The 26104-nt window shown below is 41.0% G+C and overlaps 1 protein-coding gene across 8 annotated transcripts in view; it reads left to right on the forward strand.

The window, feature by feature from the left end:
• The first annotated feature begins 361 nt into the window (after positions 1–361).
• Positions 362–26104, forward strand: part of LOC122553506 (kelch domain-containing protein 1) — a 90210-nt gene continuing 64467 nt past the window's right edge. For 4 of the 8 annotated variants that reach the window (XM_043697371.1, XM_043697366.1, XM_043697368.1 and 1 more), the window contains exons 1-2: positions 362–476; positions 22325–22395. In XM_043697371.1, coding sequence (XP_043553306.1) covers positions 381–476; positions 22325–22395 — 167 coding nt within the window. In that variant the 5' untranslated portion in view covers positions 362–380. Of the gene's footprint in view, positions 477–1148; positions 1224–6948; positions 8451–8584; positions 8888–22324; positions 22396–26104 lie in introns of those variants that run through there. The other 4 variants (XM_043697372.1, XM_043697369.1, XM_043697367.1 and 1 more) reach the window with 4 other exon arrangements.

The following is a 26104-nucleotide window of genomic DNA, read 5'->3' on the forward strand; positions in this document are numbered from 1 at the left end:
TATGCAGGGAGACAAATTCGAGAGGTCAGCACAAACCTCCGAGAAATTCTGCTACCTGTCCCTCCAGTCACCAGCTTCCCCACATATGACACTATCTGCAGATTATGAACTAAACTAGCCATATGGAAGCAAATCATTCTTGATCCTAAGGGACTGCCTAAGAACATATATTATCAAAACATATATTGTATTGTCATTGGAGCAATAACAACATAAAAATAGGAAATGCATTTCTGCATTTAGCGGTATGCACAGACACAAGTCATGTTTCTGTAATTATAAGCAGCTGATGCTGCTGCTGCAGTATTTAGAGACGCTTGATTTCCCGGATCGATCGTCTTCCCTGTTGCCTATTGCCCGGATGGAGTAGAGGCGCGGAAATGGCCGATTCCGGCATTAACTGGGTGGCGGAGGAGAGAAGCGGCCATTGTGCGGTTTTGGTTGGCAACCATCTATATGTGTGGGGTGGTTATGTGGTAAGTTTATGTTGGTTGGCGAGCAGAGTCCAGCTTGGATCGTGTTACCCTTTGCCCAGAGTCTCTGTCCTGTCCCTTTTATATCTTCATCTGTTCGGCCTTTGTAGACTCGAATCCAAGGCGAGTATCACCTCGTAACCTCCATTCTCGTGTCAGGTTTTTGATTATTAGTCTCTGGTTCGCGAAATGGTTGGGTACGGGTTTGAATTGTGTGAAGGTGGGAAATCAAATAACCCCTGGCACCTTGCATTAGGTTCAGACGTCACTTAAATGTCGCCTTGCAACATGACCGCTTCTGTTGTTCAGGCTCCAGCATATATGCAGTAACTTGCTCCTGACCACTTCTGTTGTTGTACACTTGGTCGCTTCAATTTTTGGAAAGGTTTGAAGTGTTTACAGAACAGCGCATCGCAATTTGCCTTTTATTTTGGCCCCAATCTCATGACATGAATGAGGGAGCGGAGTGGGAGATGAGGGGGAGGGAAATGATTGAAGCGGGACGTGTGGAGGGGAGCTGTGCGGGGGGGAGAAGGCACTGTCAATAATTGGGCCAAAATGCAAGTCCAGATTAACCCATCTGCCTTCATGATTTATGTACCAACAAGAACTTACCAGTTAATTTATTTTGACTTGTTTTCAATGACTTTCTCCACATTTCTTGCTGCTTTTCAGATTTTTTGGTGTCTCATGTCTCGGAGAAATGGAATATAATGTATTATTGAAACAATTGACATTGCGTTGTAAAACGTACGTATAACATACCTCTAAGGCCACAAGCATTGTAAAAGTTAATCACTTCTAACTTTTTACAAATAAAAGAGCACTATTATTAAGTGGAGGATTATTGTATAAACTTTACTTATCTGGTTTCCGTGATTTGAAAAAAAACCCACCATATTACAACGACAATGTTGGCTAGAGCTTGGACAATCTGTAGAGTCCGTTATTTGTATAGGATCTCGAAGGAAAGTTAATATGGAAAATGTATTTCTTGATCCATAAGAATTACTATCTGATCACAATTCATGCAACCAACCCATAAAATCATTTTTGTTTCTGAATGAAACAGTGCAGAACCGATTGTAGCAATATGAATGTAAAGAAGTCTACACATTTTAAAAATGTTGACTGCGTGACAGTATTCCATTAACTAAGCTTTACAGACTAACTTGCATCGGCTATACTGAGACAAAACTTTGCCTTTTACTCAGGATGCTTATCGTGTATATATTTTCTCCTTTAGTCACTTGGCATTCCCCATAGCTGCCCTATGTGACAGTCTTTATGCTACAAATAACAGGAGAAATGTTTTAGAGCGAGATGGATGTGAACAGGGCAATGAAGTGAAGTGATAGAGAGGAAAAGAGACATTGGGGACTAATGGGAATTATGCTTGTCAACTATTTGCATGCAGTGATAGTGTTTGGAACTTCTTCCTAATTCAGGGTTTCTAAATCAGTAAAAGGATAGTTTCAGCTTTACACACAAACTTCAGTGTTCTTTACTTGCTATAGATTAAAAAATTTTATGCTGCATACTGCATTATTCCTTGGTTTCTGCAATCTTTGATCAGGAGTTGTGGCTTAGGTGAAAATTAGCAGAAGGGACTCTTGTGGTGCTGTGAAAGTGTCTGCTCCTATAAGCCAGGAGGCCTTGGTTCAATCCCACCTGCTCCAGTGGTATGTAATAACATCTCTGAACAACTTGATAAACAAAAGTAGCAGATGTCTGGTTCACCTCATGAACAGAAAGGTGACATATTTGCTTGTATTCATTTTTACAGTTATTTAAAACAACCTTTATTAAATTCCATTTTTCAGCATTATTAATACTTTGGCATCTATGCCAACCATCCATCACAAAAGTCAACCTTTATGGATGATGTGTAGAGACCAGTTCAAACATCCTAACAGTTGTGGCAACAACACATACACCTTAAAGCAGAACTGTAGTAGTATGCAATTCCATTTTTAATGAACCTTGCAGTGTGGAGGGGCCTTTTTCCTTTACTCTGCACTCAGGCTGGTGGCTGGGGTTTGCTGAGTACAGTGCTGGTCTCCCTCTCCAGCAAGCTCTGAAACTTAAATCCTAGAATGCCATAATAGGGCAACTCCCCTGGAGAGACAGCGCTGAACAGAAATCACTGTTTATAGGATGTGAATGTAGGTTTGCTCGTTGAGCTGGAAGGTTCACTTCTAAACATTTCGTCACCCTACTAGGTAACATCTTCAGTGGGCCTTAGATGAGGCACTACTGATAATTCCTGCTTTCTATTGAAATGTTTGGGTTTCTTTGGGTTGGTGATGTCATGTCTTGTGGTGATGTCACTTCCTGTTTTTTTTCTCTCAGGGTGTGGTAGATGCGGTCTTACTCTGTGTTTGTTGATGGCATTTCAACCGGAACTCTATGCTTCTAGGAATTCTTGTGCAGGTCTTTGGCTTCTCCTGAGATGGATGTGTTGTCTGAAGAGGAGGAAAACAACAACAAACTGCCATTCCTAGATGTCACAGTAGTGCAAACAGCCAATGGGGAACTTCAAACCTCTGTCTACAGGAAAACAACACATACGGACTAAATATGAACTACAGAAGCAATCATCCCAACATCCATAAACTAAGCTGCATCAGAACATTATTTCAATGAGCCAACACACTGCAGAGCAGAAGAAAATCACCTATATTGTGTATTCAAAATGAATGGGTACCCAGTGAACACCAATTTCTCAGTAACAAACCCAAACAAGCAGACAAAACATGTCCAGAAACCCTAGCCACTCTCCCCTACATCAAAGACATCTCAGAAATGACTGACTGCCAGACTACTCAGACCTCTTGGCATCTTAGTAGTCCACAAACCCACCAACACACTAAAACAGCAACTAATGAACTTGGAAGACCCTATTACAGACAATAAGCAAAACTCCTGTCATTTACAAAATTCTCTGCAAGGACTGTATTAAACACTACAGAAAACTAGCCACCAGGATACAAGAACACCAACCAGCCACAAAAAGACATGATCCACTCTCTCTAGTATCCTTACATACAGATGAGGAAGGACACCACTTTGACTGGGACAACACATCCATCTTAGGAGAAGCTAAACAAAGACCCGCACGAGAATTCCTAAAAGCATAGAGTTCCAGTTGGAATGCTATCAATAAACACATTGAGTTAGACCCCATCTACTGCCTGCTGAGAAAAAGAACAGGAAGTGACTTCACCACAGGAAATGATATCACCAACCCAAACATTTCAATAGAAAGCAGCAATTATCAGCAGTGCATCGTCTGAAGCCCACTGAAGATGTTTCGTCACTCTACTAGGTAACACCTGGAAATGAGCCTTCAAGCTCAGCGAGCAAACCTACATCCAGAACCTCAACCTGAGCTACAAATCTTCTCAACTCTGTTTATAGCCTGACCAGCAAGTCGGAACTTATCTCCATACGATAATTGCGACTGCCATCAATGCCTGACCACCTAGTACTTACCCACTTGGGCAGTGCCCCCAAGAGAGAGATCAAACAGCTTATCCTGAGCAGCAATCGCCCAGATCACCGTTCGGTTCTTGACACTGGAATTTTAGTCTAGGATCTGCTGTGATCTCAGCCAGAATTGGTGTACCCAGAAGGAGCATAGATGGACTCAAATGAGTTCAAAATTACCAAATGAGCTTTTATTACAGAAGAAAATTCAACTTTCCCAATCCGTACAATACTTCAATGAAACGTACTCTATGCTATGATATTAAAAAAAAATTGCTGTACATCTGATTCAACAGAGTGGACACAACGTAAATCTTTAACCTTGCACAATTTACAGGATACTTTAAGGATTACACAACCACCCACCCCCTATGCCTAACCAACTACAAAGTACAGCTATCCCAGGCCTGAAAAGGGTTCTCAGTCTCCAAGGAACTTGCTGCTTGTCTGGTGGAGCTTCCTCTCTGCCCTGGATGTTTTTGAGACTTCTGAAGTCACAGTGTCAATGTCTTTAGCCCCAAAGTATTGGTGTCCAGAGACTCGGCGAGGAGAGTGGAAAAAGAAAGAGTCTGATAGCTGGCCCTGCTGCCCCTTATACCCTTGTGATTCCAAAGTATCGGCCAGCTCCGCCCCTCGGGTAATTACATTTCACAAAGCATCTCTGCTGGGGTTGGTTTGATCTCATCATTCGTGGAAACAACAGGGTTGATACTGTCCCAAATTTACTTAACTGAAGTTTTGATGACTTCATGGAGCTTCCCAAACTGTTTTCATATTAGAGTCATTATTCCCATTAACTAGATAGGTTCCATTGTTCACAGTTTCAAGGATCTTTAGTATTTTTATGCTTGTCCCTTGCTACGATGTCTGGCGGGTGCTGTTATGTTGGTTGAGTTTTCTTATACCTCTGACTATCTCAGTCTCTAGAAAAAAGTCTGTCCTTATTCGGATAGGCCTGCTGGGAAATCCTGCCTGCAAAGATGCTAGGTTGACCGTTTTTCACAAAAGGCCATTTTCTTTCACTTTCATTTTTAAAACTGGTGATTGCCCTGAAACTGCTGCAGCAAACATGATTGTTGACAGTAACATGGGAATTCGAATTCCTTTTGCAAACCAATGCTGCTGTTTTAAAAGTTGGACTGGGAAGCTCTTGTGACGCATAGTTGTGTTTCTGCTTCTAAGCCAGAAGGCTTGGGTTCAAGTCTCACCACCTCCAGAGGTGTTTTTGTAATTTGTTGAATCAGTCAGTTCAAACATTATCATTGTTTGGTTGTGGCTTCAGCAGCTTTTGCAGTCCGAGAGAAAAAGATTTGCACATGTGTAGGCTCAAGTGCCACAGCTACTGGGCTGGTGTAACACACTTTTATAGGAGCCACTGACAAGAATGGGACCTCTTGGTAAAACTAAGTTGCTTTGTTGAATATATTCTGATATTAATCTGTTTATTTTGATGCTGTGTATTCTATGGATGTCTTCATCTAGTTTACAATGTTTGTTTTAGTGGAAGTAATTGTCCTGAGAACAAGTGGGCTCCCAAATACTTTGTTGCCTGAATTCCTGAGAGCTCTTAACAGGAGAATCTCCAGCTCTGCTAAGAATGAGAGATAATGTTACATAAATTGAATGTGAGGTGTTGAGAGTTTTGTTTTTGGAAAGTAAAATGTTTGTGACGCATGGGTCATAATTTAGAGATATGGCAGCAGGAGCTTGGAGCACGTACTGGCAAATGGCCACAATACTATCTGATTGTCCACGATCAGCTATGTTAGGAGAATGAGTTAAGAATTGCTTCTTAATTAGGGAAGATCAAAGCCGCACCAGGTTGTGTCCTGTGCCATGTAGTTCTTGTTGGATTGAGATGCTTCTGTCGTCACAGACATAATTCCTACCCTGGAATCAAACATAAGCATGGTGTGAAGATGTGGAAGTAGAGACTGTATCCATTGTCCTCTTCACTAGCTGCTGCTTTCAATAAGATGTACTGAGACAACTTCTTCTAATTTCACTTTTGCCTCTGTTATTTGATAGTGTATGGATTTTTTTAAAATCTATTCCTTCACGTATGCAATAATACAGCTCTGAAGCAGGTGAACCTGGATGTTCTGGCCCAGAGATAGGGACACTACTGTGAAACAAGACCCCTTAGATAAACCAATGTGAACACTAATAAATAGTTACACTGCTACAGTTATTAAATGTTTAAACTTTAGGGAACTATTGATTTTAAACTTCTCGGTAAATCCTTATTTTTAATGTCTAGATTTAGGATTAAATTTAAAAGTTAGTATTTTTTTATGACACTGTTAGTTAATATAATCACAATTTGCTCACTGAGGTGGTTTGAGAGACTGAATTGGTTTTTAAATCTCTCCGGTTTCTGGAAATTACTTCAATTAAAATGTTAAAATTCAAAAATTCTTCACTGGAGCTCAGTATTTGAAGTTTTTAGCTCAGGTTGTGGGTGAGGTTGTTGACTTGCTGAGCTAGTAAGTTTGGTCAGATGTTTTGTCACCATTCTAAGTAACATCAGTGTGCATCCGGTGAAGCATTGATGTTCTGTCCTGTTTGTGTGTGTGTGTGTGTGTGTGTGTGTGTGTGGTACAGCTGGATTGGTGGTTCTGTTTCTTTAGTGGTTGATATATGGGGTCCAACTTTACATGTTTGCTAATGGAGTTTTTGTTTGACTATGGGATTCCAGGAATTCCTGTGCATATCTCTGTTTGATTTGTCCTAGGATAGATACATTGTTACAGTTGAATTTGCCCTTCATTGTCTGTGTGTATGGATCCAAGTGATAGCTAGCTAGTTATATCCAATTGACAAGCTCACCTTCATTTCCATGTGATCTTATTTTACTGATTTAGTCTACCATGTGGAAGTTTGTTAAAGGTTTTACTAAAATCCAAGTTTAAAAAAAAAGTCTCCTGCTCTGCCCTCATCAATCTTTTCAACTACTTTATTTAAAAACTCAATCAATCAAGTTGGTGAGACATGAGATTTTCCTTGCACAGGTGATACCTGTTGTCTATATCTAATATGATTCTTTTTTTATTCTTTACTAGAACTTCAATCTTTAATCATCCATTGTTCCTAAATTATACCAGTATTATCTTTCACTCTGACAGGAACATAATGCTTCTGTACTCTCATTTTCACCCTTGTGAACTGGGTAACTGGAGGGAATCTATTCCCACTCACCAGATGACACTGATTTTTATACTAATTTGCAAAGGAGCAAATGTGGTATGTGAGAAATATTTTTTACACAGCAAGTGCTTAATGCATTCCAAATGCTATGTGGAAGTGTAACACAGGCAGGATCATTCAAGTGATTTAAGATGACATTAGATAATCATTTGAATAGGAAAAATGTTTACATTACTGGAGGAAAAGTCAGAAGAATGGCATTGAGTCACAATGCTTATTCAGACACCTCGTGCAGATGTGAACGGTCAAAGGCCTTCTGCATCATAACAACAGTTCTGTGATTTGTCCATGGTATAAAGAATTGCCAGTGTTTGTTGATGAATGGGATGCCAATCAAGTGGGGTGTTTTGTCATGTGTGCTGTTTTTAGAGCTGCATTCATCCAGTGAGCTGGAGTGTGTTCTATCAGCATGCCTAACTTGTGCCTTCGGTCAGCAACTCCCTGCAGAAATCCCAACAAATAATTTGACCTGGGCAAAAATATTTTTGCCAGTGATGTTCCAGATTAATATTGTACCTTTTTAATGTAAGCAACAACTGCCACGTAGAAAGGCAATGTTGAACTTGATATGGCAGAAGATTGCTTTTTACTGGGAAGTTATGAAAAATTGGCCTCATTCAATTTTCATTCGCTAAAAGGGGTAACTTAAATTGAGATTTAGTACATTAGATCATTGTGGCCCTTTTGTGAACCTCAACACTTAAATTGCAGTCTGGCCTTGCATACCAAAAATAGTTAGTGCGCGAGCCAGGATATCACCATCTTTGTTGCCAACCAAAACAACCGTGCATTTTCTATTGGTTGCTTTCTCCTTCTTTCCCTTCCCCGGCCATTGTTGTTTTTCGAGCAGACTTTTCGAAACTGAAAGTGTACCATGAAGGTTAGATGACTGAAGAAACTGATGGTGACGTACCAAGGAGCACACCACACGCCCAATAATTTTAAACTCCAACGGCCACCACGGCAGCGCGTGCGGGCTCCGTCATCGTAGTGACGTCCCATGAGCGACTGTGCGGCCGGTACCTGATTGGCTCGGGTACTGAAAGGGAACGAGCTGAGGGTGCTGATTGGCCAGGCGCTGTACTGCGAGGCAGCCGCATGTGATTGGGTGTGGGTGTCACTGAGACAGGCGTCGAGAGTGGGACTAGGAGAAAAAACGACGCCGGAAGGTTGACTTGAGGGAAAATGGCTGAATCCCAGTATTGGTCACGAAGAATACAAGAAAACCACCACCACGCGGTTTTTAACGACGGATTTCTTTATGTGTGGGGTGGCTACGTGGTAAGTGCCATTTTACTGATCCAGTAAAGCCGTGTCTGCGCCTTGAGAAAGCGCGGGACTGTTGAACACCCAGTATTTTACAACTAATGTTACAATATATTTCAATATAATCTAATACTGGATTAAACATTCTTGCAGTTGGTCAAATAGTTGGAACCTTAAAATCGGGGTTGTCAGGTTACACATGACCAAATTGTTAAACTGCCACATTAGCCTCTATTAAGATACTTATGGATCTTATTTTGTACCACCTGCTCTTGGAAGAGATGAATCTAACCACTATCGTGTGTTGTTTGTTTGATCTAGGTTCCCGATTTTGGGAAATGTGATGCCACCATCCTAACCTAATTATATTTCTGTTCTCAGTCGTCATGTTGGGTGAATTATTAAATGAGGCATATCAGATTGTGAACCATCGCGGACCTCTGCTAGAAGAGGTGTGTTTTGCAGAAGATTGGCTTGTTGATTTTTTTGGGGGGGGGGGGGGGGGGGTAGAAGAGTGATAAATAAAAGACGAAGAAAATCGTCATTTCAGGATCGTTTTGGCAATACTTTACATATGAGTTGTAGATTTAAGTTCATTCAGGATCTTATTACTTGAGTCACTAGTAAATACTAAATATCTTGAGGTAAATGGTATAATACTCTATTGAGTCAGAAGAAAATAGATTTTGGTGTGTTTAGAAAGTTACCTTTCAGGCTGTTGAAATAGTTAATGCAGTTGAGCCTCTTTGTGATGTCATGAAAGGTGAGTTGTTACAATTACATTGTAGAGTAATGTAAATACCAAAATGATTTTGTTTCATGTAAATATAGCAATTGGTAATACATGCAGTTCTTGGATAATATTGATTTGAATAGTAAAAGGACACTCATTAACATAACACCTTTCATAGCCTCAGCACAAACTGAAGTGCTTTACAGCTGGTGCAGTATTAGATGGGTGAGGGAGGTAGAGGAATCCTGCAGTCCGGAATAGAGGAGCCTCCGCTGTTGACCTTGCCTAACAAGTATGAGGTACTTGCTCCCTATGTGAATGAGCAAGAGGGCTGCAGGGAGGAAGAGCAAACTAACCACTAAAGCCTTGTATGGGAGGTCATTCAAGAGGGGGGAGCAAAAAGGCAAGTGGCAGTTTTAGCGGACTCTATAATTAGAGGAATAGATAGTATCCTTTTGTAAGCAGATCGATAGCCTTGCATGGTGAGTCCGGTGCCAGGATAAGTGATATCTCTGATTGGAGAGGGAGGATCCAGTTATTGTACTGAACATGGGCAAGACAAGGAAAGTTAACCTGTTCGGGGATTATTGGGAGCCAAATTAAAGAACAGATACTCCAAGGTTTATAATCTCTGGATTACTGCCCGAGCCACGTGCAAATTGACACCAGGATAGAAGAATAAGGGAAGTAAATATTTGGCTAAAAGAGTAGTGTGGGTAAGAGGGGTTCCTTTTCATGGGGTGCTGGCATTAGTATTGGAACAGGAGGGATCTATATGTCTCTCCTGAACCAAGCTGAGACCAATGTTCAAGCAAAAAAGGGGTAAATATGCTGGTCAACAGGACTTTAAGCTAGAAGTGGAGAAGAGAAGGCTAAAACTCTTGTCTTCTCTTATGGTCTTATGATGGAAGTGAATAAACTGTAGAAATTTGCTTTTTTTAATTAAAAAAAATCTTTGTCAACTTACCAAAGAATTTGAAAATATGACCGTTATCACCATAAACTTGTTTATTCTTGTAACCACTATGTTTGAATAAAGCTGTAATTTATTCAAAGATTAATTAGACATTTTGTCACTTAGTTGATAATCTATCTTGTCCCTGTTTTTTTTATTTTAACTGTTGGCATAGGGTTGCCAACCTTCCAGACCAACTTTGTGGACCTGCAATACATGCTTCATTGCATATCTGATTGTCCTTGCTCAGCCTAAAGAAAGTCTTCTAAGCTAGAAGCCACTCATTATTGAGAACCATAAGAAATAGGAACAGAAGTAGGCTATTTGTCTCCTCATAGAACAATACTGCAAAGGAACCACTCCCTTCAGCCCACCATGTCTGCATCAATCACAGCCATGCAAAGCTAATCCCTTGAGCCAATCAGTAGCATCATGGCTGGTCTGACCATTTTCCTGTCCACTTTGCTGCCTTCGTACTGGGATCAGTCTCGTGAACCTTCTCTGAACTGTCTCTAATGAAATATCTTCTCTCAAATAAGGGAATCAAGATTTAATCACAGTACTCCAGATGTGGTCTCACCAGCTCTTTGTATAGTAGTGGTAAGATTTCCCTAATCTTATATTCTAACCCCCTTGAAATAGGGGCCAACATTCTGTTAGTCTTCCGGTTTACCTGCTGAATCTGTGTACCAGTTTTCTGTTTTGTACACAAGTACCCCAAAGTGCCTGTGTGTTGCAGCTTTTTGCAGTTGCTCTCCATTTCAGTAATACTGTGGTTTTGTTTTCCCTTCCAAATTGAACAACTTTGCATTTTCTCATATTATACTCCATTTCTTAACTTTTACACAACTTCCTTAACCTAAAAATGTCTCTGAAAATTTTTGTATCCCTCTTGCAACCTGACTTTCCACATTCTTGTGTCATCAATAAGTTTGGCTTCATAACATTTGCTTCATTCCTCCAAGTCATTTAAAATATTATTATAAACATTTTTAGATCCCAGCACTGATTCCTGTGGACCCCCACTAAGCCTGGGTCACCAACCTGAAAAAGAATCACTTATTTCTCTCTCTTTCCCACCCCCCACCCCAAGCTGTTTTGCAGTTCTCTATCCATGATGCAGTTCTCTATCCATGCTAATATACTGCTTCCAACACCATGGGCTCTTTAGAGGTAACTTGTTGAATGCCTTCTGGAAGCAGGGTGGACAAAGGGATGATAGAAATGCTTTTTTTTAATGGCTGAAAAGTGCAAACCATTGTTTTTGCTGAGCCCTTTGATGAAAGAAGACACTGCTTCATCTATGGCTTAAAGTTACATTAGAACAAGATGGAAGGAGACATTCATGTTGATTTGAACTTTCAAAGTAGCACTTGGAATGGGCATGGCTGATTTCATGCCACCAGATCCAACTGCTCATGGCTGCAACAGAGCTAACATTCCAACCTCTTATCACAAAATTGTTAGCTTCAAATGTTAACTCTGTTTCTCTTTTTAGACCTGAGTATTTCCTGTTGTAGGAATATGACTTTTGTATTTTTTTTTGACAACATTTCAGAGAATGGGGCAGCACTCTGGGGTGGTATGGTGGATCAGTGGCTAGCTCTGCTGCGTCACAACACTGAGGACATGAGTTTGATTCTCCCCTCTGGTGACTCAGCAAAGTCCACACAGACAGAGCTTGTCCCCATGTCTGTGGGTTTATTCCAGATGTGCAAATTAGGTGGATTGGCCATGCTAAATTACCCTGTAGTTCCAGCGATGTGCAGGTTAGGTGTACAGCCATGAGAAATGGAGGGTTACAGGGATAGGGTGAGGGGATTGGTCTGGTGGGATACTCTTCAGAGACTGCGTGGATGGGTTGGGCCAAATGGCCTGTTTTCATATTGTAGGCATTGTATTTTTTTTTAAATCTAAAGTTACCACTTATTACCACAAATTATTTGAATATTGGACATCTTTTGTTATTTTATGACAGGTAAAATAAAAAGTCCAAGACAAGATTGACAATGTTAGCATTGGATTGTCAACCTTCCAGGATTGTTCACGAATTAGAGATTAATCTCCTGAACAGAGGGGTTTTGTGAATCTGCAACATATGCATTCATTAAGCATCTGTCTGATTGTCCTTGCTCAGCCTAAACATCTGTTTCTGTACTCCATTAGAAGGGGTTCTTATCAGTTACAATAGTTTTAAAAAAAAATTGCGATTCTTTAGGAATTTTATTAACTGGAACTAAACAATGCATTTTGAGTGAATAAAGTGTTGTGCTGAAAAGATTGTCAAAAGATGTAATACCAGAACTAATAGAATGTTTATTATATATACTTATTATATTTAACACTTTTTCAGAATATCCATAAACATTTAAGTTTGAGAACTTAAAGCCTATGTGTGTGAAATATCATTGAGTGGGAAAACATTTCAGTTGGGAAAATTGAGGATTTCTAGAACAGGACATTCATGAGAAATACTTATAAGAAGGATATTATCAAGCTGGAGAGGGTTCAGAAGAGGGGTGTGGTGTGTGGCAGCGTCCTGCACCCCTGTTCTATATCTGTCGGCCAGGTACCCTGATTCGACCAGTTCCACGGCTGCAAACAATGCACTCGCTGTATGAGGTCCACCTGGCAGACCTCTCTACGACCACGACATCCCTCCCTCTCTAAGGCTGGTTCTTCATTTTTCAATGCATCTACAGCTCCTCTGAGGCATTTTAGCACCAGGTCAGGTTTTTTGAATTCTGCCTCTAATACATGCACAGTAGCTTGCCTCTTGTGCCTGGAACACCTCAGAAGAAATTAATTGTCGTCTTCAGGCAGCAAAGATATCCATCGTGTCCTTCTCAGATTCGGAGGCACCTTAAACGCTTTACAGAGAGGAAGAGCACATGGCTTCCAGAACAGTTGGAAAGGCTGTTGAGGAGCTGGGTCGAGAGTGTCCGTTGACTCTGATCTCCAGTATCTGCAGTCCTTCCTTTCTCCCTGTTAAGGAACTGGGCCCATTTTGCTCTCACAGGTTGTGACTTTGCAGCTTTCATTTGGTTCAAATGCTTGTTCAGGGCTGTCCCACCTACCGGAACTTCATACATCACTGGACCTGACCTCACGCTGACCATGCCTCTTACCCACACAGGGCCATTCCTCTAGTTCCTTCACCAAACTTGGGTCCCCGAAGTAAAATGTCTGTCTGACTTAGCAGAGTCTTGTGCCCAGCATTGGCATGTGCCGTCTTCCTCATGCCTGTCTGGAAGATCAGAATTAACCTGATGCAGTGTCTTCTCCCCATTAACAACGTTAGGGCTATCCCTGTAGTTGCATGAGGGGTAGTCCTATAATCAAATAAGAACCAGGAATGTTTGGTATCTCGTGAAGCTTTAGGCTGTTTCTTTAAGCCTGCCTTTAAAGTTTGGACTGTTCTTTCTACCAGACCATTTCACTTTAGGAAATACTCATATTCCCTGCTGGTAAATGATGGCCCAATATCTGTGACCAACTGTTAGGGGCGTCCATATATTGTAAAAGATGCATGCAGTTTTTCTATCATTCTCATGTTTGACGAATGAACTCTGTGCACGTCTAGCCACTTTCAGTATGTGTCCATAATGTCTAAGAACACTGAGTCCATGAAAGAACCTGCACAGTCCACATTTGACTGAGTCTGGGGTTTACCTGGTCATTCCTATGAACCTTGGGGGAGCTACTGGCAGTAATTTTTGTCATTGTTGGCTCTCTTGGCACTGCTCCATCAAGGAGAAAGTGAGGTCTATCCAGGGCACAGGAGATTCGACGTTTCGGGCACAGGCCCTTCTTCAGGAATGAAGAAGGGCCTGTGCCCGAAACGTCGAATCTCCTGTTCCCTGGATGCTGCCTGACCTGCTGTGCTGTTCCAGCAATAAAGTTTCAACTGCTCCATCAACACAGATGTTTCTGTATCCAATCCCGGGTACCCGACATACTATCTCGCCAACATCTTAATTTTCGAACACCTGAACGTCCTTTTGTAGAGTATCTGATGGCAATCTTTCCATGGGATAAGTCACACTTGATCCCCATAATATGCCATTCTGTACTGTGATCTAGTCTGGCCTGGCCCAATTTCTGGTTGTGACAGCCCTTTGGTTTTTTTTCCCCTACTACCTTCACAACCAGCTGTTTCAGTTTTGCCAAGATCAGACCTTTCTGCATCCAATGTCTGATATTGTCAGCTGTGTCTGGAAGCATGTCTAAAAAAATTTAAAAGCATTATGGACTCTTCCAATGGCGGTACCACAAGTTGTGCATCAGCCAGGAGGAGATGGCTCAATGCATTTACATTTGCAACTGTGTTCCAACTTGTAATTATACACACGTAGAATTCTGTGATGGACTCAAATTCTGCCTGAAGTTATGGGTGGCACTGCCTTGTCCTCTTCAAATAGAGATAGGGGTTTGTAACCTGTTATTATTACTTTGTCCCCACACTACCGCCTCTCAGTGGTAGTGCTTATATTTCCCCAGCAACCTTGTCGTGTGTGTGCAGGTGTCGCAAAAAGTGTGTAAATCTTTATTTATATTCCACCACCAGGAAGAATGGGGACACCCGAGTGGCCAATGACAAGCAGTGCCTTTCACTCCTGTTTTATATCTGTCAGCCGTAAAGATATTGGTGGAACTTTCTGACTCCAAATATGAACGCCAAACCTTCCTTCTCTATCTAGGTGTTTTTACACTCCGTATTAGGTGAAGTTCTGGACGCATACACTCAATTGAGCGTTCCTCTCTATTGGGCCTCCTATGAGCTAATGCCAACCTGGTGCAGTATGGGGAGGCATTGCATGTCAATAGTAGATCTTGTTTGTTTGTTCATTGCTCTCAAGGTTATGGCCTGGTTACAGGACCACTTCTAAGGCTGACCCTCCAAGAGTTGATGCACATGTGCCAGGTTGGAGGACAAATTATGTATGAACTTTCCATAATTCAGCAGCCCAAGACTTAATCTTCAGTAGATTGGGGGTCGGTGCACCTTTGATCACCCTCACTGGGTACCCGGTCTTGACGGCTCTGTAGCCCAAAAAGGTCATTTGGAACACCCGGAACACACCTTTGTCCCCTCTAAGACGCAAGTCCACTTAGGAGGAACAACTAAGGACGATTTCTGAATTATCTAAGTGCTTTTTATTGGTCTGTCTTGTTATTAGCATGTCATCAAGTTAACTGGCCTCTGGGGTAAACCTTGTAAAATATCCTCCATCACCCGCTAAAAAATTGCACAGGCTAACAATACCTGAAAGGGAACCTTGTATGTTGGTACAAATCCTCATGAGTATTTAATGTAGCATACCTCTGGGAATCCTCATCTAACCATAATTGCAAGTCTAGCATAACTCATGTCTAGCTTCATGAAGGACAGTCCCCTTGTCAGCTTTGTGTAAATTCTCTATGCAAGGGATTGGGTATTTTTTCCAGCTGTGAAAAGTGGCTTACTATTTGTTTAAAATCCCTACATTCTGCAAACTGACTGGTTTGATGATTCCTTCACTTTCTAGCTGTCTGATTTCTACCTCTACCTTTTGCATGTAGACAAATGGCAATGGGCAGGCCTTGAAGACTCATGGAATTGCTTCTTGGTCAACATGCAAGGTGGGCTTGGCATTTTTGATAGTCTCTAGATCCTCCTGAAGAACCTCTGGGTATTTAATTAGGACTTCACTCAGGCAGCCATTGTCTCAACACTTTTTTGTTTGACTAGAAAATCTAGGTGAATTATTCTTATCCCCCACTAGGATTCACCCATGTGGTGAATCTTTCTCCAGCATTTCGCTGCATCAAGCTTGGGCCCAAACCTTTTTACTGCAATGGTAACTGAACCAGCTGCTTATGAGATTAGAATCGAAATTATACCCTCAATTTATAAGGATTCCCCAGTATAGGTTCTTAGTCTATCCAAGGTCTTGGGAAAACTCGAGGGTTGTAGTGTAGAGCGAAGTTTGGTAAAGACTGCTTCTGCAATCACTTACAGCTGCACTGGTATCAACCTCCATTAGAACCAGGTGACCACTTAGCCAGGCATTTATTTTGATAGGTTCTAGTTTGGATGTGGCTAAGCAAGTTAACTGTTCCAAACCAGATGTAGGTGGACTTTCCAGGTAGTACACACTACTGGATACCGGTCAGTGAGTTCTCTTACTCCATTGCTGTCTCAAGTCCACATATCAGCAGCAATTACAATGGCTTGCTGGCCAAGATCATGGGAAAATTTTAACCATTTGGCTGAGGCTTGGCTTTTCTTGGGGTTTTGCTATGGGTTGACCTAGAATTCCTCTGTTCAGGATACATCCCAAGTGAAGCTATGCAATTGCTTTCATTCAAGTGGTCTTCCCCTAGCTGAGTCAGACTGGCGAGGGTGTCCATTTACATCTGAATACAATGCAACTTATATGCTCTACTTATTGCTCTACGTATTGCATTTTAAAATGATAAAGCCAGTTGTGGTTCCTGTTTGAAATCTAGTTGGGCGTCAGCTAGCAGGTGCTTTTGCATAGTTACATCACTAATTCCATGTACCAAATGGTGTCTCAGCATCGCATTAAGAGGGGAACAGCATGGTGCTCAGTGGTTAGCACTGCTGCCTTACAGTGCCAGTCACCTGGGCTCCATTCCACCCTCAGGTGACTGGCTGCATGGAGGTTGCACGTTTGGTGTCTGCATGGGTTTCCTCCGGGTGTTCAGGTTTTTTTTTCCCCCAGAGATGTGCGTGTTAGGTGGATTGGCCATGCTAAATAGCCCATAGTGTCCAGGGATGTGTAGGCTAGGTGGATTAGCATTGGCAAGTGCAGTGTTGCAGGGATCGGCTTGGGGAATGGGGTGCTCTTGGGAGTGCCAGTGTGGACTTGATGGGTTAAATGGTCTGCTTTCATACTATAGGGATTCAATGATTCAAAGCGTTAAACCAAAGTCACATGCCTCCACCACTTACCTCGTCAAAAATCCTGATGCTGATTGCCCTGGTTCTCAAATTAACAAGTAAAATCGATAGCATCTCAATTAGAGGAGGGTTGAAGTTGTTATATTTCTTGACTAAATTAGTTAGTTTTTTGAAAGATTTTAGTATCTGGTGCCTGAGGCAAAATTTAATCTTCTAATAACTGCAGGTCTATAAGTTGTCAGGAGAATTACTCATTGGGGTAGGTGAAAAAAAAATCGAGTCATTTGGCCTGATAAATCAATGCATTCTTTTCACATACTGGGTCCAGTCTTTGGCAAAATAGAATGAGTCAGGCTTCCCAAATTACATGTTGCCAGAAATACTTGCTGCAGCTCAAAGACCACTGTTGAGTGAATTTCTTTAAGAGGGTATTTTTATCTTGCTGCCAATGAACTAATTCCAGGGTCAAGTATCTCATTTCCTTTGTTTACACACGGAGAGTCCACAACATAGAGCAAACAGAATAAATGGCACTTGTTCTTATATCAGCCAGGGCTCCCTGATTGGGGCTTTAATCTGGTCCAGTCTGGGACCTCTTTTTTTTTAAGGGGAGGGCAGGGAATCCCTTGGTTTTTTTTTTGGTTTTTTTCTTTCTTTTTATTTAACCCCCACACTACCGCCTAAGTGCGGTAGTGCTTATTTTTCCCCAGCACCCATGGTGTGTGTCGGTGTGAGACACAGTGAGAGACACAAGGTGCACAAATCTTTATTCAATTTCCACCATCAGGAAGATAGGAAAACACCCAAGTAGCCAGTGATAAACACTGCCTTTCACATCAAAGGGCAGTGCTGTGTGATCAAAACAGTGAAGGAGAGGGTAGGGACTAAATCAGAATACAGTTGGAGGGAGAAATAATGCACTCCACTCCCTGCGGCCCCCACCTCTCCCTGAACAACTCCAGGGTGTTGGTCGACACCGTGTGCTCCTTCTCCAAGGACACCCGGGCTCTGGAAACTCTTATTCTGAGGTCCACCTTTTATAACAATCACTGTACCTCCCACTTTCCTTCATTACTCAATGAAGAATCATTTATGAAGCTTTAAGCTAGTTACCTCCTGTTAAGAGGTTTGACAAGAATAATGCTATTGATGTGAAATGCGTGGACTTGCTCTGATGTTTGACAGAGTGCCGTTCAACAGAATTGAGGTCATTCTATAAAACAAGACAGTAGCTTTGTAGATAGAATATTGACTGTGTAATGGGAAACAGAGTAATAGTCAATGGATATTGTTTTGAGCTTGATGAAGGGTATAGTGGAGTTCCAAAAAGGTGGTATTGGGACCTTTTGTTTTCCTGATGGTATGTAAATAGTCTGGATCGCTGTGTGCTGGGGACAACTTCAAAGTTTCTAGATGATGAGTTGTCAGTGACATCTTATAGAAAAGATGTGAATGCATTGGAGAGAGTGCAGAATATTTACAAGAATGTTTGCAGGAATGAGAAACTTCAGTTATGTAGAAATTAGGACTGCTCTCCTTGGAGGGAAGACGACTGAGGTGAGGTTTTAAAAAAAAAAAAAATTTTCAGTGAATGGTTATGGTTTGGAAGTGAGGCATTAAAGAGGACTTTGGATGATTATTTGGGTGGAAATCATGTTAAAGAGAATGAAGGGAAAGCATGAGATTGACTGTGTAATAGGGCTTGTTTGAAAAGCCACTGTGGTCATGAAGGCAGAATGGCTACCTTCAATAATTCTGTGATTCGGTCAGTTTGTTTATAATATTTTGTAATGATCATATGTAGATTTTCTTTCATCTCTCCAACTATTCTTTAAACTTAAGATAATCCTTTAAAACATTTAAAGATGTTTCATTTTTGTGTTTTGAGCATTATTTGATCCTGGTATCTAATGGTAATTGTGTGATAAGAATTTTTGAATACCATCTTTTATCAGTTGGATGCTTCAGATTTTATGATTCCAATTACTGTGTAGTTATAGAGTCATACAGCATGGAAACAGACTTGACAGTCCAACTAGTCCGTGTTGATTAGGCATCCCAATCTGATCATTTGCCAGCATTTGGCCCATAGCTCTTTTCAACTCCATATATCTATCCAGATGCCTTTTTTTAAATGTTGTAATTGTATCCACTTGCTCTGGCATCTTATTCCATACATACACCAACTTTTTTTTTTTTGCGTAAAAATATACTGCCCCTTCAATCCCTTTAAAACTTTCCCCTCTGACTTTAATCCTATGCCCTCTAGTTCTGGACTCACATCCCCCAACCCCCCCCCCTCCCTCACTCAGGGAAAAGACCTTGGTCTGTTCACCCTATCAATGCCCTTGATTTAATAAACCTCTAAAAGCAGTCTCCAATGCTCTGGGGGAAAAGCCTGTTCAGCGTATCCCTATAGCTCAAACCCACCAGTCCCCTCAAAGTCCTTTGAAATCTTTTCTGAACCCATTCAAGTTTAACAACAATGTTTCTATAGCAGAGTGACCAAAATTGTATGCAGTACTCCAAATTTGGACTTACCAGTGTCCTGTATGGCCACAATATGATATCCCAATTCCTGTACTCAAATGCTTTGACCAATGAAAGCAAGCATACCAAATACCACCTTGACGACTCAACCTGCAACTCCACTCTGTAAGAACAATGCCCCTGCACCCCTTGGTCTCTTTTGTTCAGTAATGCTAACCAGGGTCCTACCATTTTAAGTGTAAAAGTCCTGTCCCTGGTTTGCCTTACCAAAGTGCATCACCTCACATTTATCTCAATTAAATTCCATCTGCCATTCCTTGGACCATTGGCTCATCTGATCAAAGTCCTGTTGTACTGTTAGATAATCTTCACTGTCCACTAGAACATCTATTTTGGTTTGTCTGCAGACTTGCTAGCTATACCTTCTATATTCACATCCAAGCCATTAAAATACTTGATAAAAGGCAGTGGACCCAGCACTGATCCTTGTGGCACTCCACTGGCCACATTGTACACTCTGATAAACAACCCTCCACTATTGCCCCCTCTGTCCTATCGTCAAGCCAATTTTCTATCCATTTGGATCCCCCAAGAGCCATGTCATCTAACCTTATTAGCCAGTCTACCATGCGGAACCTTGTTGAATGCTTTGCTGAAGTCCATATGGACAATGTCTATCACTCTGCCTGTTTCAGTCTTCTTGGTCACCTCTTCAAAAATCTCAATCAAGCTAGTGAGACACTATTTCGCATGCACAAAGCCATGCTGACTATCCCTAATTGGTCCTTGCCTTTCTAAATGCATGTAAAAACTGCCCCCTCAGAATTCCCTGCAACAACTTACCCAACACTGATGTCCGGCTCACCAGTTTATAGTTCCCTGGCTTTTCCTTACATTATAAATAATGGTACCACATTAGCCAACCTCCAGTTTTCTGGCAGCTCACCCATGGTTTCAACAAATGTTTCAACAAGAGGCCCAACAATCTCTTCCCAAGCTTCCCACAAATTTCTGGGATTTAACTACCTTTTTTATGCATTTTAAGACCTCCAGCACCATTTTTCTTTTTTTTAATGTGAACTCTTTTGAGATGTCACTATTTATTTTGTCAGGTTCCCTAGCTTCCGTGTCTTCCACAGTAAATACTAATGCAAAATATTTACTTCGTATCCCATCTATGTCCCATAATTCCACACAAATGGCCAATTGATCTTTAAGGGGTCCTATTTTCTCCCCTTTTGCTATCTTGCCCTTAATGTATTAATAGAATCTCTTGAATTGAATTAGCTTTATTGTCACACTTGCTCAAGTAAGTACAATGAAACGTTTACAGCTGCTGCGTTAGTGTCATCTTTGGTACAAAGGTACCTAGGTACAGATACTTAAGATTAAATTCTTAGAAAACAAAATAAGTTAGAAAAGTAAAGAAATAAATAATCCGTCATGATAATCATACTTTTATTTTTCTAAATTATTTCTAAGAACTTCAGAATAGCAATCTTTCTGACCCCGTTCATGCCGGCACCTAGCCTCCAGGGAGAGCTCCACTGACTCGCCATCACCTGTACCGGGTCCACCAACGTAGGTGTCGCTCAGCTTTGGACACGAGATCTTTTTGCTACTGAACAAACTGTCCCCGCAACCAAGAAACCCTGGTGCTGCTGCAAGGCTGTTGCTAGGCCACGAGTCCCACTTCAGCTTCTTCGGCATCGCAATCTTGAAGAGTCTGTTGCTGTTGGCGCTGCCATTCCTGATCGGTGGAGGAGCTTTGCTGTCACTGGCCCTGAATACCGGGGGTTACATCTTGCTGCTGTTGCTGCTCCTGCTGGCCCCAGTGTTGGGAGAATGACCACGCTGCTGCTGCCATTCGCCCTGAACTTTAGATTCTCCTTAACGCTATCGCATTCTTTTTTTTTGCCCTCCTGATTTCCTTCTTAAGTATACTGCTACTGCCTGTCTACTGTTCTAGGGATTCACTTGATTCCAACTGTCTTTTCCTAAAATATGCCTCCTTTTTTCTTGATCAACATCTCATATTTCTCGTCACCCAGCATTCCCTACACCTACCAGCCCTGTCTTTCACTCTAGTAGGAACATACTATCTCACTCTCAAAGGTTTCCCACTTCCCATCAGTCCCTTTTACCTGCAAATCGCTTCCCCTACAACTTTTGAAACTCCTCTTTAATATGATTAAAAATTGGCCTTTCTCTGGTTTAGAACTTTAACTTTTTGATCCATTCTATCCTTTTCCATAACTGTGTTAAAACTAATAGAATTGTGATCACTTACCCCAAATTGTTCCCCAAGTTTCACCTCAGTCACTTGCCCTGCCTTATTTACCAAGAAAAGGTCAAGTATTGCTCCACCTCTGGTAGGTGCATCCTACGTTTTCTGAGCCACCGTACCATGGTGCCTGTATTGATGACAGAAGTCTTAGATAAGTAAAAATTAAGGTAGAGTTCATCTCGGATCAGTTGGGGGAAGTTGATTTGAGGAAGACCTCCACGCTGACCAGACCTCCATGTCAGGATAAGACCTGGAGATTGCCATGCGAGGCCGAGACTGCACTGTTTGGGTAGATACTTCCTCTATGCTTGGTCCCGGCCAGGAGAAGATGCCTTAATTTTTTTTTTCATTTTTTGAACTTGGCAAATGATTCCACCACTTAATTCTTTTAAGAGCAAATTTTGTTGCATCTTTCATCTCCAGATTTTGGATGATTAATGCAAATATTGCAAAATTGATTTTGCTGTATTTGAAAATGTCTACAGGAAGGTGTATGATATTTTATTTTTTGTTCCAGACATATGAAAATAACGAAGTTTACTTACCAAATGATGAAATCTGGGTTTATGAAATAGAAAGTGGTGTATGGTAAGTAATATTTTACTGCTGACAAAACTATAACCTTGGAAGTGCAATTTTTCATTTAGTGGTGTGAATGCAACTGCTGTTTGCTCATTACTTAATACAGTAGATTTATTGCAGCACAATGCCATGTGAGTTTTCTTGATTATTCTTTCACAGGATGTGGGCAGTAATAGCAAGTCCAACATTTTTGTTGCTCATCTGTAATTGCCTTTGAAGTGAACAGTAGTGGTTGTGGGTTTGAAAAATGTTGGCTTAAAAAGCCTTGGTGAATTCCTGCAGTGCATCTTGTACATAGAACACACTGCTGATAGTGTGCTGCAGTGGTGGAGGGAGTAAATGTTTGTGAATATGGTGCCAATCAAGATGGCTGACCTATCCTGGATGGTGTTCTTGCGTTGTTGTAACTTCACTCATCCTGACAAGTGGGGAGTGTTCCATGACATTACTAGCTTGTGCCTTCTATGTGGGAGACATCTTTTGGGAGTAAAGAGGTGTGGTGTTTGCTGTCGGATGCATAGCTTCTGACCTGCTGTTGTAGCCACTGTATTTACATGACAGACTAGAAACTGAACTGGACAAATGGTAACTCCCAGGATGTTGAGAATGAAGGATTCGGCAACAGTAATGAATTGAAAGTCAAGAGGCAATGTTTTGATTCTTTCTTGTTAGAGATGGATATTTTCTGGCACTTGTATTGTGAATGTTACTTGCCACTTGGCAGTCCAGGCCTTGATGTTGTGGGCTGATGGAGGGGAGGTCATTGATAAAGCATTTGAAGATTGTAGTTCTTAGGCACTCCCATGGGAACTCCTGCAGACAGTCTTGGAGCTGAGCCAAATGACCTGTAGCAGCCGCAATCTTCATCCTTTGTGCGAGTTATGACTCCACCCAGTGTAAAGTTTCGTCATTTCTCATTGACTCTAGTTTGTTAGACCTCCTTGATGCCATGCTCCATCAAGTATTACTTGTTTGGTTCCTAACTTGCTGTACTGCTCTATGTACTGATGATCAGATGTAACAACATTTATTAAAAATATAATTTTATAGATATCACAACATCATTCAACTTCTTCATATAAGACAGGATGTAGTTGTGGAGAGGTGTTTCTGTGACCAGTGGTGTTCTGCAAGGATCAGTGCTGGGACCTCTCTTGATTGTAAGATACACAAATGATTTGGATGAAAAGCTAGGTGAATTGATTAGTAAGTTTTTTTTTTGAAAATGACATTAAAACTGGGCATAGTAAGGCAGGTTGTCAAAGACTATTACAGGATATAGATCAGTTGGAAAGTTGGGCAGAGAATTGGCAGATGAAGTTTAATCTCGACATGTGTTAAGTGACACATTTTGGAAGGTCAAATGCAAGAGAAGTGTAAAATAAATGGCCTTTGGAGCATTAATATGCAGGGCCATTTTACGGTGCCAAGTCCGTACCGCCCTGAAAATGGCAACACAAGTGGATAAGACAGTAAAGAAGGCATGTTGCATGCTTGCCTTCACCCCTCAGGGTACCGAGTAGAAAAAGTTAGCAAGTCATGGATAAGATATTAGGTGTGTTGTGTCCAGTTCTGATTGCCACGCTATAGGAAGATTGTGGAAGATTTGGCGAGGGTGCAAAAGAGATTTACCAGGTGCCAGGAGTGGAGTGTTTTCTCTATAATAAGAGGTTGGACAAATGTGGATTGATTTTGAGAACCTTGGACACTGAGGGGTGACTTCATTTTTAAGTGTATATAGTTATGAGAGGCATGGATAGTGTAGATAATTCCACCTTGGGGGGGAAAAAGACTCTTGACTATCAAATACTAGAGGGGATTGGTTTAACGTGAGAGGGAAAAGTTTAAAGGAAATGTGAGGTAAGTTTTTTTTTAAAACACATTGTGATGGGTACCTAGAGTGATCTGCCAATGGAGGTGATAGAAGCAGATATGTTAGCAATGTTTAAGATGCAAATAGGCAGACACATGGACAGGCAGAGAGCAGAGGGATATGGACCATGTGCAGGCAGATAGGATTAGGTTAGAATTGTTATGAAGATGAGTGTACTGTACCTTTTTTAAGAGTTAAAAGCTCGCAGAACTACCTGACAGCAGTGTTCTGGACAAGATATAATGTAACATGTGGTTCAGTAGCTAGGGTAGCTGGTTGCCTGGAAACGACAAAACAGATTTGAATTCGGCCCAACAGTTTAAATTATACCCCCCCAAAAAAAAACAAAATTTCAATAAGTTTGAATTTAGTATGCTGACAATCTTTAAAAGCTAATGACACAATCCAGTGCTTTGGGGATATACAACCGGAAAAATTGAGCAGTTGGGAGGAAAACTGCCAAGCCGCCAGCATCTGCAGACTACTTGGAGAATAGCTTTCTTTAAAAGTACCTTTTTATCAATCAGTGACTTGTGAAACAGAAATCCCTAAGAGCAAAAGCAGGAAGAGAAGATTAGACACCTGGCTGGTTTTGAAAACTGAAATTTTTGGTAGATCTTAATAGGTGGGTTTTATCAGAATAGTATTATAGAAGGGAAGGTAAAAGATAGGTTAGAGGAAGGAATTGTAAATAGTTGTTAGATAATTATTCTCTGTTATACTTTAAGAAATGAAGTTGTTTGTTTTTACTTTAAATAGTTCTTGGCCTCAAGTTTTGCAGATTACTGCACGGGGATAAGTCTTGTGTTGCTGGTTTAAATTTAAGTGCGATGGTTTACCCCATATCTTAATAGTTTGGGAGCACATCGTCTCGGGATTTGAACTGGTTTAGACAGATTTTGAGGGTACGAAAATTCCCAGCAGATTTAAACACTTGCAAGTTAGTGTCCGAGATTTTTAAATAAAATGTAGGTGAGACAATTTGTTTAATTTTGGTGACTTGTGGTTGGTTTAGATTAAAAGTGAGAAATGGCTCTGAAAATTGCTAAAGAGGTTCAGGGATTTGAAAATGATTCTCAAATTTGCCAAAAAAAGTTTAGTGGAAAGAAAAATGCCATACTTATAGCATTAGTAAAGAAATTAGAAATCGACAAGTGCAGTAGAGGTAGAAAACCTTAAATTACAATTGAGGAAAATGGAGTTAGAAGATAAACAGAGGGAGAGATTGAAAGAGAATTCGAACTTGAAGTCAGCAAAGTCAAGTTAACATGAAGGATATTAAAAGAGAAGGTAGTGATATGTATAAGTGTCAAAATTCTGCCACATTTTGTTGAAAAAGATGTTGAAGTCGTCTTTATTTCATTTGAAAAAATTGGCCCAAGCTGCTGGAGTGGTCTGAGGGCTTATGGGTAATGCTAGTTCAGACTAAACTGGTAGGCAGAGCTAGTGACTTATTTGCTGCACTGTTAGATGAGGTGTCAAGAGATTATGAAGAGGTTAAACAGGTTATTTTAAATGCTTATGAATCGGTACTAGAAGCATGTAGACAGCGGTTCAGAAACACAAAGAAGGAACCAGGTCAGACTTATGTTGAGTTTGAAAGAATTAAATCATTGTCATTTTGATTGATGGATGCATGCTTTGAAAATAGATAGGACCTTTTGAGGCTCTGAGATTATTCTGCTGGAGGAATTTAAAAATTCACTTCCACAGATGGTAAGAATTCATGGAGGAACAAAGTTTAGAAAGTGAGAAGGGCAGCAGAATTAGAAAATGAGTAGATGTTGGTGCATAAGACAAGTTTCTGCTGAGAATTTCGTCCTGCAAGGGATAGAAGTTTGG

Source organism: Chiloscyllium plagiosum, chromosome 10 (assembly GCF_004010195.1).
Source record: "Chiloscyllium plagiosum isolate BGI_BamShark_2017 chromosome 10, ASM401019v2, whole genome shotgun sequence".
NCBI classification, from domain to species: domain Eukaryota; kingdom Metazoa; phylum Chordata; class Chondrichthyes; order Orectolobiformes; family Hemiscylliidae; genus Chiloscyllium; species Chiloscyllium plagiosum.